General features: G+C 42.9%; 1 protein-coding gene across 2 annotated transcripts; it reads left to right on the top strand.

The window, feature by feature from the left end:
* The first annotated feature begins 12,334 nt into the window (after nucleotides 1-12,334).
* Nucleotides 12,335-15,251, top strand: LOC147990267 (uncharacterized). 2 transcript variants are annotated; one of them, XM_087514766.1, is made up of 6 exons: nucleotides 12,335-13,027; nucleotides 13,120-13,173; nucleotides 13,689-13,777; nucleotides 13,989-14,075; nucleotides 14,421-14,538; nucleotides 14,943-15,251. In XM_087514766.1, exons 1-4 carry the CDS (start codon nucleotides 12,850-12,852, stop codon nucleotides 14,037-14,039), a joined length of 372 nt encoding a protein of 123 aa, XP_087370892.1. In that variant the 5' UTR covers nucleotides 12,335-12,849; the 3' UTR covers nucleotides 14,040-14,075; nucleotides 14,421-14,538; nucleotides 14,943-15,251. The 2 variants fall into 2 exon arrangements, 1 of the variants encoding a protein (XP_087370892.1); XR_015599256.1 differs by having other exon boundaries at nucleotides 12,349-13,027; nucleotides 13,120-13,377.
* Nucleotides 15,252-18,093: the final 2,842 nt, after the last annotated feature.

Raw genomic sequence — 18,093 nt, 5'->3', positions numbered from 1 at the left:
ATATATAAAAAATGATGTATATAGAATGTAATTCCAATTGAAAATGGATCCCGCCCGAAAAAAATAGAATACAAACGGGATTCGAATTGAGTTGGCATGGTAAACATGCACTCTGCAAAATTTGAACAAAGCGGGGAAAGTCGCAGTAACCGCCCGAAACCAAAATCTGCGAGATGGAAATCACTACTGCCTATCCCTCCCACGCAAAGCCTATATGCTGGATTTTATAGGTTTCGATAGGGGTAGGTTTGTAATTTCACCCAAACGTGACGTAACCGCCTCTCACCCGGATTCATACACGGTGGGCGCCAAAACACAGTGTGTCCTCGGCCGAAATCGACTCCCTCCCCGATTCATATTCATACACGGTGGGCGCCAAAAACAAACTCTCGTCGGCAAATATTCGGTGTATGCGAGATTACCGTCCTATCCCCAACCGACTAGTATTGCTGTGATGTAGTAGTAATTTGAAACAGGGGCTAAGTTTGTAAATTTCCTTGCATTTGGGACAAGCGTGCCCTGAATACATGGTTCCCCCTTCCTCTCTACCTCCCTTTCCTCCATTCGTACTCTGTGGACGCCAAAACACCTTCTCCACCCCACCCTCCTCCGTCTGCCGCCGTCCGCCACCCCATCCACCGCCGTCCTCCTCCACCATGCTGGAGCTGATACCCCGATGCCGCCGTCCATTACAAGAGATCGACCTCTCTCATCCACGGCTTCGGACCGGGATCCTTGCATCATGTCCTCTCGCTTCATCCCCGCCGTCGTCCACCTTGCCGGCGCCGCTCCTACGACCGTCTCGTCCACCGCACCCCGCCGCCACCGTCTACCCTCCTAGATCTGCTTCCACGCCGCCAACATCAATCGCTACTGCAGCACCATCAAATTCTCAGCAGATGCATACACGGCGCCGCACCAGAGGCGGTACTCTTTCGTATCTGCTCAACTTATTTATCACAGCAAGAAAATAGATCGCCACTGCTTTACTCTGATTTCTTGTCTTGGTTGCGAAGTTGACTTTGTCTGGTTTGCACCTTCAGATCTGCCATGGCACGCTCAACACCATACTCGCAATGCTTATGGTTTTCCCCTTTTATATTCCACACTAGTTAAATCACAGTAGAGTAAATTTCAAAATTGGGTCAGTCGATTTTTCAGAGCTCGCCGGAGTTCGCCGGTGCGATTGAAGGGGCTCGGGTGGGGATGGTGGTTGTGGGGGGCGGTGGTGGGGCCTCGTCGAACGAAGAAAACTCGACGCAGGTGGGGGCGGGGGTGGGGGTGGCGGAGGAACACAGGCGGTGGGGACGGTGGTTCGGCCGGCGGCCCGTGCGGTGTTCTGTATGGGAAGCACAGTATGTTCCTTCTCAGGAAGGGGAGCAGGGACATCTGCAGTCAACAGCTGATAGAGCTGGCCTGTACGTGATCGATAGGCTTTCAATTACTAGCGGCAATACAACACCGTAATTTCCAGCCAGTTCCACTTTCCCGATTTATATATCCTGGTTATGGTGTACCCCTCTTATGTACACTATGATCTGCCTAGTTGCTGTGTGCTCTTGTTATCATGGTTTGGCAATAAACTCTCTATACAGTATATTATGAACCTATCATCTGCCAGCTATCCTTACTTTTGGAGCCTATTTTTTTGTGTACTTGTGCCAGATTATATAAATGCACGCACCATATTACAGCACACATGAGCTCTCTCATCAGAATCCAGTGATAGCACACAAGTGTTTACAGGGGCGCCCCTATATTAGAATATCATCTGCATTACAAAGATAATCTCACAACTATTCATGTTTTTATGGTTCTCAGATATTATACGCAATTACAGTGAATATCAGAATCCGCGCATCAGAAGAATATTGTGGAACATTGCAATGACTTACAAAATTGGCAGCAAGGCATTGAGTGCCATTCTGGAAGCAATGAAACTCGTACGCTCCCCACCTGTTGATTCTTGTTCAGAATATCATCCTAATGACTATTCTAACCTCGAGGAGTCAAAGGCAGATGGCCTGTCCTGTTCACCCATCAAGGTGTCTGTTCTAATTTGGCAAGGTTTTATTGATTGCGCGTATCTTGCATATGTTGTCTTGCATTTCTTCTACTTTGTTGCACCACCATCTGCTTAGTTTACTCATCATATATGTCGAGATGCCATGCCCATCCATTATCAATACATATTCCATCTGTCATCATACCATGTTTTTCCACTCAAATGATGTTCTTGTGCATCAAACATCAAAAAGGAAGAGCGTGATTGCTGAACCTGAAGGAGCACCAGCAAAGTCCTTGAAAAACGTGGTGGTGCCGGAGAAATCAGACAGCACCCCACTTATATTGGCTGTACAACCAGTGACACAAAACGTAGGACTGACTCCAGCAGATTGTACCCATACTTCACTGGCCACACCACTAGCCCCACCACACAGGACCTGCACTCCAGCAAAAGGTATACCGATTTCATTTGCCATAGCACCAGCTATACCATAGAAAAATCCCACTCCAGCAAAAAGTACAGCAAGTCTACCGACCGGAGACCTATCCCAACTGCAGAGACGGCCAATTCCTGCAGATTGGAACCCCATTCCATTTATTCCCAGTTTAAAAGACAATGCTTTCAATGTTGTTAGGGACAACGTGCATATATTCCCATCATGGGAAGATTATTGTGAAGACAAACACCATTTTCACATCTTCTTGTCCAACTTACGTGTAAGTGCTATTATTCATGGTTATTATTTTCCTGTTTTTTGCTGATTGAACACATCAATGATTTACATTACATTGTTGTAACTAGGCGAGGGTCAATCTGGATAGTCATGATGAGCAAAGCTTGCTTGTGCTTTTCAAGGAAGCATTGCAGCAGTGTCGGTGTTACCAGAGGAAATCACACTTTGATGGCAAGTCTATAAACGAATTTCCGGTGAAGTCTCCTGTGCTAAATTTAGAAGACATTGAATGGGAAAACCTTGTTATGCACTGGTCTCGTTCCCAGGATGAGGTACTATCTATGAAATCACATGACAATTTGAACTTCTACTTTTCCGCATGTGCCTTACGGATCTTTTTTTGCAGGAAATCTGCTCAAAGAAGAATTCTGGTTTGACAAGAACGACAGGATATCGCAAATATGCTGCCCGTTGCTTTGCTCTTGTTAGTACCTGTTGTCCTGTATCACTGTACTTGCATACATGCCTGGTTTATTATGTGACAGCAGTATGCATGATAGCTTGCTTATCAATTGTTCGCTCCAAATTATCTGATCTGTATGAATGGTTACATTAGTGTAGAATATATCGAATGCCAGTGTTTTTTTAGCTCTGCATTGTTCTTGTAAGTACATGTTGTCCTTTATCAGTGTACTTATAATGACAGGTAGTTGTTCATGTACCATCACTCTGCAACTTATTTTCCTTTGCCCTCCATTTTCTACACACCAGATCTATATTTACTCTTACCATAAGGTTGGTACTGAAGAAGTTTAGATGTGCATTGCTCTTGGCTGTACCTTTTTCCTGTATCGCTGCACTTACATTTATAGCTACTTGGTTATGTAGCATCACTCTTCATCTTATCTTAAATATTCTCCATTTTTCGTATATTATCACATCTATATTTACTCTTAACAAAATGTAGAATAAAGGCAATGCTTTTGAAGAAGATTCTGTGGTAAACTTCTTGAATTGCACCCCCCATTAGCATGGACAAGGCCTTTATGGAGCCTGTCTTCACCAATAATGTAAGTTTGTCCATCTCAAGCCTTCAAACTTTGTTGTATATATTTGGTTAGGTATGACTGCAACAGCTGTTTATTTTTGGTGTTTGCATCAAATTGCTTGCTTAAAGTTTATTATATGTAGTTTATAAACAAAAGTTCGTCCTTTCTCAATTTAAGTTTTCAGTTGTACAACCAAGTTCCTTCTTCATACCATGTAAATTAAACTATACAGAGCAAGTGATCTTCTTTTGCACTGCATGTATGCTTCTGTTCTTCATCTGTAATCCAGTGGTGTGGTGAACCTACCCACTACAGCACAATGTCATATTCTGCAATGTCTTAACTATGAAAAATGTCATATCATTCTACTATTATTTAAACCATCTCTTTATTTGCCAATCTGAAATGGTATAAATTGACAGCACACTAACCATTGATACTTATGAGTTCTTGATCTGTAATCCAGTGGTGTAGTGAAGCTGCCAACTCCTTCACAATGTCATTTCCTGTCATGTCTTAACCTGAACAATACCATATTGTGTCAATGCAAATTTAAACTGTGTCACTTTATTCGTCAGTAAGAAATGTGATGAATTGTTAGCACTGATACTTTTATGTGCAAAAACTGTCATCTGTCTGCTTGTTTATCTTTCAGAGTGAGGAAGATATAAGTGTTGAACAAGCGCAGTCTCATCATCTTGCTCAGCTGCTTGCGCTGCAGCTCCCCAGCAGGGCTAACCTTTCTTGAACTCTATTGAAGTGTTGTCGGTTTTGTATATTATTTTGTCGGCGTGTTTATTTGCACTGGTGGCGATCTTTGATGCCCAGTGTATGTAATCTGCTGTCTGCTTGTGCTTTATTATCATAGTGGCGAACTTTGATGCCCAGTGGATGTAATATGCCGTAATTTCTTTATTGTATAGTATAGGTTTTTTCTTATTCACGATCCTGCAGTTATTTTACTGTATATATATCCTGTCTTCGCAGTAAACCGGCCAAACCGTAAAATTACGGTACATAATCGGGCCGTCATGCAATCACGATGTAGGTTGGGCCTGAAACGTGCCGATCAGCTCATGGGCCGGCAGCAGCCTGAAATGAACCCCGACCCATGATTGTGCGAATCAAATCACGGGCTTTTAACAGGCCGAAAAATTGTCTCGGTCCTTGTTTGGCCCAATCAGATATCGGCTGCGAGCAGGCCGGATGCAAACCGGGCCGTAGTTAGGCCCAACTATATGACGGGCTTTTAACAGGCTGAAATTAATATAGGGTCGAAATGTTAAACGGGCCCTTAACAGGCCAAAACTAATATCAGGCCCAAAAGCATAGTGTCCAGTTTACGGGCCGAATTTGATATGGGCCATAATTAGGCCCAAAACCTCTTAAAGGGTCGGACCTAATCTGGGCCGTAATTTGGCCCAGAATGTGGTAGGCTTTTAACGGGCCAGATCTCATATGGGCCACTATTAGGCCCGGAGCGTGGCATGCCATTAATAGACCGGATCAAATATGGGTCGGCATTTGGCCCAAAACATGGCAGCCAGTTAACGGGCCGACCTACTAGGGTCCTCAAAATCTTGTGGGCCTACAGTTGGGCCGGCCCATTAATGTCGGTGAAATCTCATGGGCCTTTAGCTGGGCCGGCCCATTATGATCTGCAAGAATTTTGTGGGCCTTTACCTGGGCCGGCCTATTATGGCACACAAAAATCTTGTGGGCCTTTAGCTGGGCCGGCCCATTATGGCCCGCGAAATCTTGTGGGCCTTTAGCTGGGCCAGCCCATTATGGTCCACAAAATCTAGTGGGCCTTTAGCTGGGCCGGCCCATTATGGTCTGCAAAATATTGTGGGCCTTTAGTTGGGCCGGCCCATTTAAACTTGTTGGGCCGTGCCACATGTCGACGTATCATAGGCGCCTTCTGTCCAGTGAGTGGATGACATATGTCCCGACGATGAGCCGACACGTGTTTCCTCTAGCCAATGATGATTTTACACGTGGAAAATCCCCATTGGTCGGGGCTGTTAACGGGTTATTGGATCCAAAACCCGACCTGATAGCTTAACGGTGTTCCGTTACGGTGGATGCCACGTGTCGGTCACCCTTGACGAAAGCACTTCTATGACGCGCGATTTATCGTCATGGAAGTGGACACTTCCGTGATGATAATTTTGGTAATGTCATGGAACACTTCTACGACAACACAGGTATAACTATCTTGATTCTGTCATAAATTTGTCATGGATGTACATGCATGAAAAAAAGCGACCTACTGTGACAAACACGTATCATCACGGAAGTGTATTTTTTTGTAGTGAAGCATGGTGGAAATTTCAGCTTTCGGTATCTTTCTTTTATTTGTAATAATATATTTCATATACTTAGCATAAGGATTGGTTTTGAGCATATCAGTTAATCGCGTACGCAAAAAGATAGGTCTAATCATTTCAGCAAAGTGCTCAAAATCCTCATCATCCTTTTTCTTGGATGGTTTGGGAGGAAAAGGCATGGGTTTCTGAACCCAAGGCTCTCTTTCTTTACCGTGTTTCCTAGCAACAAAGTCTTTCTTATCATAACGTTGATTCTTTGATTGTGGGTTATCAAGATCAGCAGGAGGTTCAATTTCTATATCATTATCATTACTAGGTTGAGCATCATCATGAACATTATTATTGACATTATCACTAGTTTGAGTTTTATTACCAGGTTGTGTTTCAGCATCAGAAATAGAAATATCATTTGGATTCTCAGGTGTTTCAACAATAGGATCACTAGAAGCATGCAAAGTCCTATCATTTTTCGTTTTCTTCTTTTTAGAAGAACTAGGTGCATCTAAATTATTTCTCTGAGAATCTTGCTCAATTCTCTTAGGATGGCCTTCAGGATACAAAGGTTCCTGAGTCATTCTACCAGTCCTAGTTATAACTCTAACAACATTATCATTATTCTTATTATTCAGTTCATTGAGCAAATCATTTTGAGCTTTAAGTATTTGTTCTACTTGAGTGGTAACCATAGAAGCATGTTTACTAATAAGTTTAAGTTCACATTTGACATTAGCCATATAATCACCCAAGTGTCCAAGCATATTTGAATTGTATTTTAATTGTCTACCAAAATAAGCATTAATATCTTCTTGCTTAGCTATAAATTTATCAAACTCATCTAAGCACGGGCTAGCAATTTTAGTAAATGGGATTATAGCTTTATCATATCTATAGAGATAATTTACCTTTACTACCTGTGTCGGGTTATCAAGACCATGAGTTCCTTTTTCTTTCATAGATTTCTTTGCCTCTTGCATATCTTCAGGACTGAGAAATAGAATACCCCTCTTCTTCAGAGTTGGTTTAGGAATAGGCTCAAGAATTGGCTCCAGAGGTGTCCAATTATTTTCATTTGTCAGCATATTATTCAATAGAATTTCAGCTTCATCTGGTGTTCTTTCCCTGAAAACAGAATCAGCACAACTATCCAGGTAATCTCTGGAGGCATCGGTTAGTCCATTATAAAAGATATCAAGTATTTCATTTTTCTTAAGAGGATGATCAGGCAAAGCATTAAGTAATTGGAGAAGCCTCCCCCAAGCTTGTGGGAGACTCTCTTCTTCAATTTGCACAAAATTATATATATCCCTTAAAGCAGCTTGTTTCTTATGAGTAAGGAAATATTTAGCAGAGAAGTAATAAATCATATCCTGGGGAGTACGCACACAACCAGGATCAAGAGAATTAAACCATATCTTAGCATCACCCTTTAATGAGAACGGAAATATTTTAAGGATATAAAAGTAGCGAGTTCTCTCATCTTTAGTGAATAGGGTAGCTATATCATTCAATTTAGTAAGATGTGCCACAACAGTTTCAGATTCATAACCATCAAAAAGATCAGATTCAACCTAAGTAATTATATCAGGATCAACAGAGAATTCATAATCCTTATCAGTAACAAAGATAGGTGAAGTAGCAAAAGCAGGGTCAGGTTTCATTCTAGCATTTAGAGATTGCTTACTCCATTTAGCTAATAATTTTTTAAGTTCAGTTCTATTTCTGCAAGCTAAAATGGCTAAAGAAGCATCTTGATCAAAAACAATAACCCTTAGGAATAGCAAGTGGTTCTTCATCATCACTTTCATCAGTATCATTAGATTCAATATTTTCAATCTCTCTAGCCATAGCAAGTTGTTCATCAAGAAAAGCACTAAGTGGCATAGTAGTATCAGGCATAGAGGTAGTTTCATCATAAGTATCATGCATAGCAGAAGTGGCATCATCAATAACATGCGACATATCAGAACGAATAGCAGAAACAGGTGTAGGTGTCACAAGCTTACTCAAAACAGAAGGTGAATCAAGTGTAGAGCTAGATGACAGTTCCTTACCTCCCCTCGTAGTTGAGGGATAGATCTTGGTTTTTGGATCTCTCAAGTTCTTCATAATGATAAGAAGATATATATCCGAAGTGACTCAAAGAATAGAGCTATGCTCCCCGGCAACGGCGCCAGAAAATAGTCTTGATAACCCACAAGTATAGGGGATCGCAACAGTTTTTGAGGGTAGAGTATTCAACCCAAATTTATTGATTCGACACAAGGGGAGCCAAAGAATATTCTCAAGTATTAGCAGCTGAGTTGTCAATTCAACCACACCTGGAAACTTAATATCTGTAGCAAAGTGTTTAGTAGCAAAGTAATATGATAGTGGTGATAACGGTAGCAAAAGGTAATAGTAGTAAAAGCAATGTTTTTGGTATTTTGTAGTGATGATAGCAATAGCAATGGAAAAGTAAATAAGCGAAGAACAATATATGGAAAGCTCGTAGGCAATGGATCGGTGATGGAGAATTATGCCGGATGTGGTTCATCATGTAACAGTCATAACCTAGGGTGACACAGAACTAGCTCCAGTTCATTGATATAATGTAGGCATGTATTCCGAACATACTCATACGTGCTTATGGAAAAGAACTTGCATGGCATCTTTTGTCCTACCCTCCCGTGGCAGCGAGGTCCTTACGGAAACTAAGGGATATTAAGGCCTCCTTTTAATAGAGAACTGGAACAAAGCATTAACACATAGTGAATACATGAACTCCTCAAACGACCTTCATCACTGGTAAGTATCCCAATTATTGTCACTTTGGGGTTAACGGATCATAACACATAATAGGTGACTATAGACTTGCAAGATAGGATCAAGAACACTCATATATTGATGAAAACATAATGGGTTCAGATCTGAAATCATGGCACTCGGGCCCTAGTGACAAGCATTAAGCATAGCAAAGTCATAGCAACATCAATCTCAGAACATAGTGGACACTAGGGATCTAACCCTAACAAAACTAACTCGATTACATGATAGATCCCATCCAACCCATCACCGTCCAGCAGGCCAACGATGGAATCACTCACGCACGGCGGTGAGCATCATGAAATTGGTGGTGGAGGATGGTTGGTGACGACGATGGCGACGGATTCCCCTCTCCGGAGCCCCGAACGGACTCCAGATCAGCCCTCCCGAGAGGTTTTAGGGCTTGGCGGTGGCTCCGTATCGTAGAACGCGATGATTTCTTCTCCCTGATTTTTTTCTTCCCGAAACTTAATATATAGAGGTGGAGTTGGAGTCGGAGAGGCAACAGGGGGCCCACGAGGTAGGGGCGCGCCCCCCACCCTCGTGGCAAGGTGGTGGGCCCCCTGGCCTTCATCTTTGGCAGGTATTTTTCTTATTTTCTGAAAAGTGTCTCCGTGAAGTTTCAGGTCATTCCGAGAACGTTTGCTCCTGCACATAAATAACACCTTGGTAATTCTGCTGAAAACAGCGTCAGTCCGGGTTAGTTCCATTCAAATCATGCAAGTTAGAGTCCAAAACAAGGGCAAAAGTGTTTGGAAAAGTAGATACGTTGGAGACGTATCAATGTATCAGGCATGTACCACCAAACTTGTGCATTGTGTATTTAAAGTTTTAAACATCACACCCAATATTCCTACATATATTTGGCCACTTCCAGGTGGTTCTTGACTTCTGGGCCCTCTCATCGATGTTCGACGACGCGCCCAACCGTGGGCCCGCACGGTCAAAGTTGTGCATTGGAATTTTGAACATCACATACCACCCTTTTCACTCATATATATTTGGGCCACATGCTGGTGTGGTTATCTTCTAACCCTCTCTAACGTTTTTTTGCTGCAAAGACTTTGATGATGCTCAACGGACACGGGTATAATGTCTTAACCGTGTGAGATGCAAGTGTGCTGTGAATCACCACGACTGCGCAAGCGCGAGCAAAGGTTGAGGTACTGGCTCAACCGTGTGCGATGCAAGTGCGCTGTAAAATCACCACAACTGCGCAAGCGCGAGCAAAGGATGGAGGTACTGGCTTAACCATGTGCGATGCAAGTGCACTGTAAAATCACCACCTGCGCAAGCTAAAGGCGGGTAGTTTATTTAGAAATTAGGACGAACCGTGTGCGATAGACCAGCTAGCTAGAAATCTAAAAACAAACTGCCCGCCTTGAGCGTTGCCAAAATCAGTCGTTCCGCCACTTTTCCTTATTATCATAAACACATATTCTTATTGGAACATGCGCGATCTTGGGTACTCCCGCCCCGCATCAATTCCTTGACCCAAACTTTAGTAGCCATTGTACTTCAACTGTCGCCCACACTCCTCCAGCACCGACATTATAGTAAAATTGCAGTAGCCGAGGCATTTGAACCATCGCCCTCCCTTGTCCACCACCATCTCCACCCACCATTACTAAAATTTTCAGTAGCCACGGCGTATCCTCAAATGCCACCCCCTCCATAGTCCCCCCCACCCGGCCCCCTCCCCCTCGAACCCTAGCTCGTTGGCGCCGCCGCCACCATCGCCAACCCCTGCCGGTCTGCCCATTCCTCCTAGCTTAGATAATAAAGTTCAGGTTACCCAGCGATTCCCATACCGTCGCCCCACTCCCCTGAGTTTTTAGATGAGGCCTACGGTGTCCCTCCTCGCCAGATCCACATCCCCTGCTCCAGAATGTCGTAGCCTAAGCTCGACCACATATCCCGAGGAGCTCGATGAGCGTTTGGCCAAGAAGAGGTTTATCATTGCCTCTCCGACGGACGTTGGCAAGGTGGCCACCGTTCGCCCGTCTTGTCGATCCTGGAGAAATATGTCGCCGCGGAAGCCAACGAAGACGTTGACTGCGTTGCCATGCCGAAGGCTTCATGTCAGCGGGCTAGCGTATTACTATATCTTGGGAAAGCTGGCTATGACATCAAGCTCGTCGCCAGCGATGACTTCACACGGGCCATGTCATAGGTTAAGTGGTCCATCCCCAACCCCTCTGGTTCAACCGCCGTCAATCTATTTGACGGCCCTGCCGCTGATCTCCTCCGCCAAGCGGTCAAGGATTTGTGATCCTTGTACGCCATCGAGCCCATTTTATCATTTCTGAAGGACACGTTCGAAGGAAATGTGCCCTAGAGGCAATAATAAATTTATTATTTTATATTTCCTTATATCATGATAAATGTTTGTTATTCATGCTAGAATTCTATTAACCGAAAACTTGATACATGTGTGGATACATAGACAAAACACCGTGTCCCTAGTAAGCCTCTACTAGACTAGCTCGTTAATCAAAGATGGTTAAGTTTCCTAACCATAGACATGTGTTGTCATTTGATGAACGAGATCACATGATTAGGAGAATGATGTGATGGATAAGACCCATCTGTTAGCTTAGCATGTTGATCGTTCAGTTTTATTGCTATTGCTTTCTTCATGTCAAATACATATTCCTTTGACTATGAGATTATGCAACTCCCGGATACCGGAGGAATACCGTGTGTGCTATCAAATGTCACAAGTAACTAGGTGATTATTGCTACCTCTTGAGCACTGCGTTGGTTTTTCCTTGAAGAGTAAAGGGTGATGCAGTAAAGTAGTGTATGTATTTCCCTCAGTTTTTGAGAACCAAGGTATCAATCCAGTAGGAGACTACACGCAAGTCCCTCGTACCTACACAAACAAATAAGAACCTCGCAACCAACGCGATAAAGGGGTTGTTAATCCCTTCACGGTCACTTACGAGAGTGAGATCTGATAGAGATAATAATAATAAGATAAATATTTTTGGTATTTTTATGATATAGATTGAAAGTAAAGATTGCGAAATAAAATAGATTGAAAACTTATATGATAAAAGATAGACCCGGGGCCATAGGTTTCATTAGTGGCTTCTCTCAAGATAGCATAAGTATTACAGTGGGTGAACAAATTACTTTCGAGCAATTTATAGGAAAGTGCATAATTATGAGAATATCTAGGCATGATCATGTATATAGGCATCACGTCCGCGACAAGTAGACCGAAATGATTCTACATTTAAATATATTATAACTGAGCACCCTTCCAGCCCTCTCAGGCCATCAACAACCACAGCCGTTTATTTTCGCGATTGAGCCATTTCTGGCCGTCTGTTCACGGTTAAGGCGCTGTCTCCCTCGTTTTTCAGCAAGTGGGCCGACTGTCCTATAGGGACGCTACTCCCGTGGAAAAATCGAAGCGCGCTGGTTGATTCGGCCTCTGGCTAATTCGGCCTTACGAGCGAGAAGCCCATCGCAGCCGAGAAATAACACGGTATCTCTCCTCACCTACCCACGACCTCCCTCCTCCTAAAGAAACCCACACGACCTCTCTCCTCGCTCGCGCCCCTCCCTCTCCCACGCGGATGACAACGGCGACCGCGGCGTGTCCGCTTCCCATGCTCGTGGCAGTCCTCCCCGCGCAGACAATTGGGCTTGCAGCGCCTCCCCCTCCTCGACCCCCCATTCCGGCGGACCATCCCTCCGGAAACCGCTGGCGGCTGGATGCGACCTCAAGTGGCGTCGTCCTTCCCAGATCTGGGCCAAGCGGCTTTGCCCCTCCCTCTTCGACGGGAGGCGCCCATCTCGCAATCTGACTTCGAGCAGCCGCACCCATCGGGACGCACCTGCTTGCCGGGCTATGACGCCACCCATCCCTAAACCGCTGGCGGCGGCGACAACAAGCCGGCGACGCCTTCGCCAAGGTTGCAGCGATGGAAACCACACTAGGGTTCCGGGTGCTGTTGGGAGGGGCGAGCGTGCGGCATGGGCCGCTGGCCTTTGGGACACATCTCCACACGCATCAGCTGGGATCTTGCGGCAGCGGTGGCGGCGAATGACGCCCCATCTTCCCTTAGCCGGTTGATCAACGCGGCGACAGCACGCACTGCCCCCGTCCTTCACATCTCAATGTCGCAGTCGTGGCCTTCCTCGTCCATCAGAGGTGCTCAACCATCTAAACACTAACCTTCCCTCATCTTATTTCAGATTGTAACTCTGTTTTAATTCAATCATACTCTATTTTTCTTGGTACAGGGGACTCTTGGTGGGCAACTTCTTCTTCACCATGGTTCTACAGCAACTGCACAAGTAGGTCAGGTCTCTTGGATTGGTGCCCCGTGGAATTCAGATTGTAGGTGATGTATGGCGCTGCACAAGAGAGGACATGTCTATTGGAAACAACTAAATTTCTCCGTGCCATGCTACTGCATGAACTACCGAATCCTAAGCAAGTCTACACACAAGAGTTCAGGGTTGAATTGAGTTGTTCCCTCCACATGGTTGGAAATTAAGGTGTTGTGTATACAAAGTTTCAGTATTGTTGGCTTTTCATATTATTCGGTGGTCACCTACCCAAGCAACAAGCAAGGATTGTGGAAGAAGTGAAAAATATACTAGAGATTATATGTGTTCGAAATCAAATGCTAGCCCTAGAAATATTAGTTGAACAAGTCGTTCAAATCGTTGTTTTAGTAATGTATATAGGTCAATACGACTTTGTTAATCAAGTTGATCAAATTTCTTCTTTTTATTTACCTTTTTTTCTTTGAACCATTTTGTCCTTTTCTTCCTGAATCACATAACTAACGTAGTTTAACTATCAGGTCTTCAGTATAAACGGACAAAGGAAGAAATGTTCTTCAAGTCTCAAGCATTGTTGGGTTCTGACGGTGAGAATATCTTTTACAGTGAGGTAACGGCATAACTAGACATGTACAACAAGTTTGCAATCGTCATCAGTGTTCTACCTAGCTCATGGTGCCTTAAGTTGCTTCCATTATCTTTCTATGAATATGTCAAAATCTAGATTTGGTACTGATGCTTTTGAGTGCTCACTTGTATTTACTTAACTAAAAGCTAACAACTGTGATACATAATTTCCAAGTTTTTTTCCTATCTACCAGCTTTTGGCTATCCTGGGTGGTGGGAATGGCGCTAGAGGGTTCTCAGTTTAATGCCAAGTATTATGACAACAAGATGGTATAGATGCAGTAAGTTACCTCTCTGCCGCTTTTTTTATATTAAACTTTGGAGGTCATAAGAAGCTTTCTTTCTTGTTCGATGACACCATGTACTTTGTGTAATGGTTGCAATATTCATGAACCAAGCTGATACAAACCAAATACCTTTGCAAATCAATTGTTGACTTGAACTTTGGGATTTTTCACTTCATATGTTGAAATGCCTATGAATATTGTTGAGATGAACCTCTAAGAGAACCTTCTGAGAGGCATATACACTTGTGGTATAAAAACTCCTGCTCTTACATGCTGCTTACCAATTTAAATTTTGATCATCTTACAAATCCAACACTTCCATAAATTAATTATTTGTAGGGTGGGAATTTACTATGACTCAGTTAGCAAAGCGGGTCTCACCTGCAGAGGATATGATAAAATATTCCAGAGCCCGAGGAAGAGAAATAAACCAATATGGTTATTTCTATGATGAAAGGTATGAGAAGTCAGCTTTATTTAAATATGAAACATACGTAAATTATTCAGAAATTGTATCATGAGAAGCCCTCACTTAAACTGAACGAAACGTTGCTGGTTTTTAGCCAAATGTTGGAATGTCACCAAGCTATGTGATTTCTTTATGCTTGGAGGCAATCATAAAGACATAGACTTACTGTGACCGTTTTTAGTTTACCTTTACGTTTAATATGCCCTGTTATGAAAATGCTACTGAAAGTAGAATATGACATTCAGGTTAATGTACATTTTTTTCTTCATTTCCTTTAGTTACTAAATTTGTCTTGGGTCATCTTTAGGCAATCATTTCTTTTATCATACATATCAAAAGTCCCCAAGTTGCTACTCCAGATATTTATTCAAATTTGGGGCATTTGGTTTCAGAGTACTGCTTGCTTGGACAACGATGTAGTTTATGATGGACTTTGGATAGCAACTTCCGTTCCAAGATTCTGGAGATATCTTACCTCTTGATCGAAGTTCCGTGGGGATGACGTCCAAATTCCGAGACTCATGTTGACAAGAGGTTGAGTACAGATACAACATGATGACATTTCTGCCATCAGGACGCACTATTTTAGAACCCATTGTGGGTTTGGTCATTTGTCACCGACTCTTTTTAATATTGGCTTCCCAAAACCCCATGTAACTATATAATTTGGTATAAAACATCAATGCATATTGTTATTTTTATTTTGATAAATAGTTGTTTCCTTACAGCAATGAGGTAATATGTGATAGTACTAAGTAATGTGCTACCGTGAGCAACCATGCTAGATGCTGGTGTCGGTTCACAACATTCATTTCGTTGGGAGCTATATTTTGAGGGCCAACCGGGAGAACCTGCGGGAATGATCTTATTTACTCCCTCTGCAAAGAAATATAAGATCATTTAGATCACTGTTTACAAAGAGAGTACGTAACATGTTATCGATCGTCCAGCTTATGTATCTATTTATGACCTAATTTGGAGGATACCGGATCTTGCTCATGCCTCCTTACATTTATATTAACTCCTATCACTAATTTGGAGCATACCGGATCTTGCTCATGCCTCCTTACATTTATATTAACTCCTATCACTACATGGACAAATTGATGGGCGCGGCAACGCGCGTCATCGATGATCTAGTGTACTACTATTATTCTACACATCGACTGCTATCCAGCATGCATCTAGAGTATTAAGTTCATAAGAACAGAGTAACGCATTAAGCAAGATGACATGATGTAGAGGGATAAAGTCAAGCAATATGATATAAACCCCATATTTTTATTCTCGATGGCAACAATACAATACGTGCCTTGCTACCCGGAAAGGACACCGCAAGATTGAACTCGAAGCTAAGCACTTCTCCCATTGCAAGAAAGATCAATCTAGTAGGGCAAACCAAACTGATAATTCGAAGAGACTTGCAAAGATAATTAAATTATACATATAAGAATTCAGAGAATAAATAAATATTGTTCATAGATAATCTTGATCATAAACCCACAATTCATCGAATCTCGGCAATCACACCGCAAAAAAAGTTACATCAAATAGATCTCCAAGAAGATCGAGGAGAACTTTGTATTGAGATCCAAAGAGAGAGAAGAAGCCATCTAGCTAATAACTATGGACCCGAAGGTCTGAACTACTCACATATCATTGGAGAGGCTATGACGTTGATGTAGAAGCCCTCCATGATTGATTCCCCCTCCGGCGGAGCTCTGGAAAAGGCCTCAAGATGGGATCTCTTGGGTACAGAAGATTGCGGCGGTAGAAATAGGGTTTCGTGGTGCTCCTGGATGTTTTCGGGGTATATAGATATATATAGGAGGAAGAAGTAGGCCGGTGGAGCTACGAGGGGCCCACGAGGGTGGGGGCGCGCCCAGGGGGTAGGCGCGCCTCCATGTCTCGTGGCTCCCTCGTTTATTTCTTGACGTCCACTCCAAGTCCCCTGGATCAGATTTGTTCCAAAAATAACTCTCCTGAAGGTTTCATTCCGTTTGGATTCTGTTTGATATTCCTTTTCTACGAAACACTGAAATAGGCAAAAAAATAACAATTTGCACTGGGCCTTGGGTTAGTAGGTTAGTCCCAAAAAAATTATAAAAGTGTATAAATAAGCCCATTAACATCCAAAACAGATGATATAATAGCATGGAACAATAAAAAATTATAGATACGTTGGAGACGTATAAAGCATCCCTAAGCTTAATTCCTGCTCGTCCTCGAGTAGGTAAATGATAAAAGCAGAATTTCTGATGTGGAATGCTACCTAGCATAATTCTCAGTATAATTTTCTTTATTGTGGCATGAATGTTCAGATCCGAAAGATTCAAGACAAAATTTTAATATTGACATAAAAATAATAATACTTCAAGCATACTAACAAAGCAATCATGTCTTCTCAAAATAACATGGCAAAAGAAAGTTCATCCCTACAAAATCATATAGTTTGGTCATGCCCCATTTTCGTCACACAAGAATGCTCTCATCATGCACAACCCCGATGACAATCCAAGCAATTGTTTCATACTTTAGTAATCTTAAACTTTTTTCAACTTCTACATGAGCGTGAGCCATGGATATAGCATTATGGGTGGAATAGAATATGATGATGGAGGTTATGTGGAGTAGACAAAAAGGAGAAAGTCTCACATCGAGGCGGCTAACCAACGTGCTAGGGAGATGCCCATTGATACGTCTCAAACGTATCTATAATTTTTGACTGTTCCATGCTATATTATATTGCGTTTTGGACATTATTGGGCTTTATTATACACTTTCATATTATTTTTGGGACTAACCTATTAACCGAAGGCCCAGCCCAGAATTGCTGTTTTTTTTGCCTATTTTAGGGTTTCGCAAAAAAAGAATATCAAACGGAGTCCAAACGGAATGAAACCTTCGGGAACGTGATTTTCGGAACGAACATGATCCAGAGGACTTGGACCCCACATCAAGCAATCAACGAGGAAGGCATGAGGTAGGGGGCGCGCCTACCCCCCAGGTGCGCCCTCCACCCTCGTGGGCCCCCTGTTGCTCCAGCGACGTACTCCTTCCTCCTATATATACCTACGTACCCCCAAACTACCAGATACGGAGCCAAAACCCTAATTCCACTGCCGTAACTTTCTGTATCCACGAGATCCCATCTTGGGGCCTTTTCCGAAGCTCCGCCGGAGGGGGTATCGATCACGGAGGGCTTCTACATCAACACCATAGCCCCTCCGATGAAGTGTGAGTAGTTTACTTCAGACCTACGGGTCCATAGTTATTAGCTAGATGGCTTCTTCTCTCTTTTTGGATCTCAATACAAAGTTCTTCCCCTCTCTTGTGGAGATCTATTTGATGTAATCTTCTTTTGCGGTGTGTTTGTTGAGACTGATGAATTGTGGGTTTATGATCAAGTTTACCTATGAACAATATTTGAATATTCTCTGAATTCTTTTATGTATGATTGGTTATCTTTGCAAGTCTATTCGAATTATCAGTTTGGGTTGGCCTACTAGATTGATCTTCCTTGCAATGGGAGAAGTGCTTAGC

The sequence above is a fragment of the Triticum urartu genome, chromosome 1A, assembly GCF_056163025.1.
Source record: "Triticum urartu cultivar PI428250 chromosome 1A, HENAU_Tu73, whole genome shotgun sequence".
NCBI classification, from domain to species: Eukaryota; Viridiplantae; Streptophyta; class Magnoliopsida; order Poales; family Poaceae; genus Triticum; species Triticum urartu.
This window is presented reverse-complemented; position numbering and strand designations above follow the sequence as displayed.

Bases quoted from the DNA above. Each gene is read 5' to 3' on its own strand.
- LOC147990267 (XM_087514766.1), top strand. From the start codon at position 12,850: ATGGGCCGCTGGCCTTTGGGACACATCTCCACACGCATCAGCTGGGAT. The intron at 13,174-13,688 runs GTAGGTCAGGTC...TTTAACTATCAG, and splicing joins GTTCTACAGCAACTGCACAA to GTCTTCAGTATAAACGGACA. The intron at 13,778-13,988 runs GTAACGGCATAA...CCTATCTACCAG, and splicing joins AGAATATCTTTTACAGTGAG to CTTTTGGCTATCCTGGGTGG.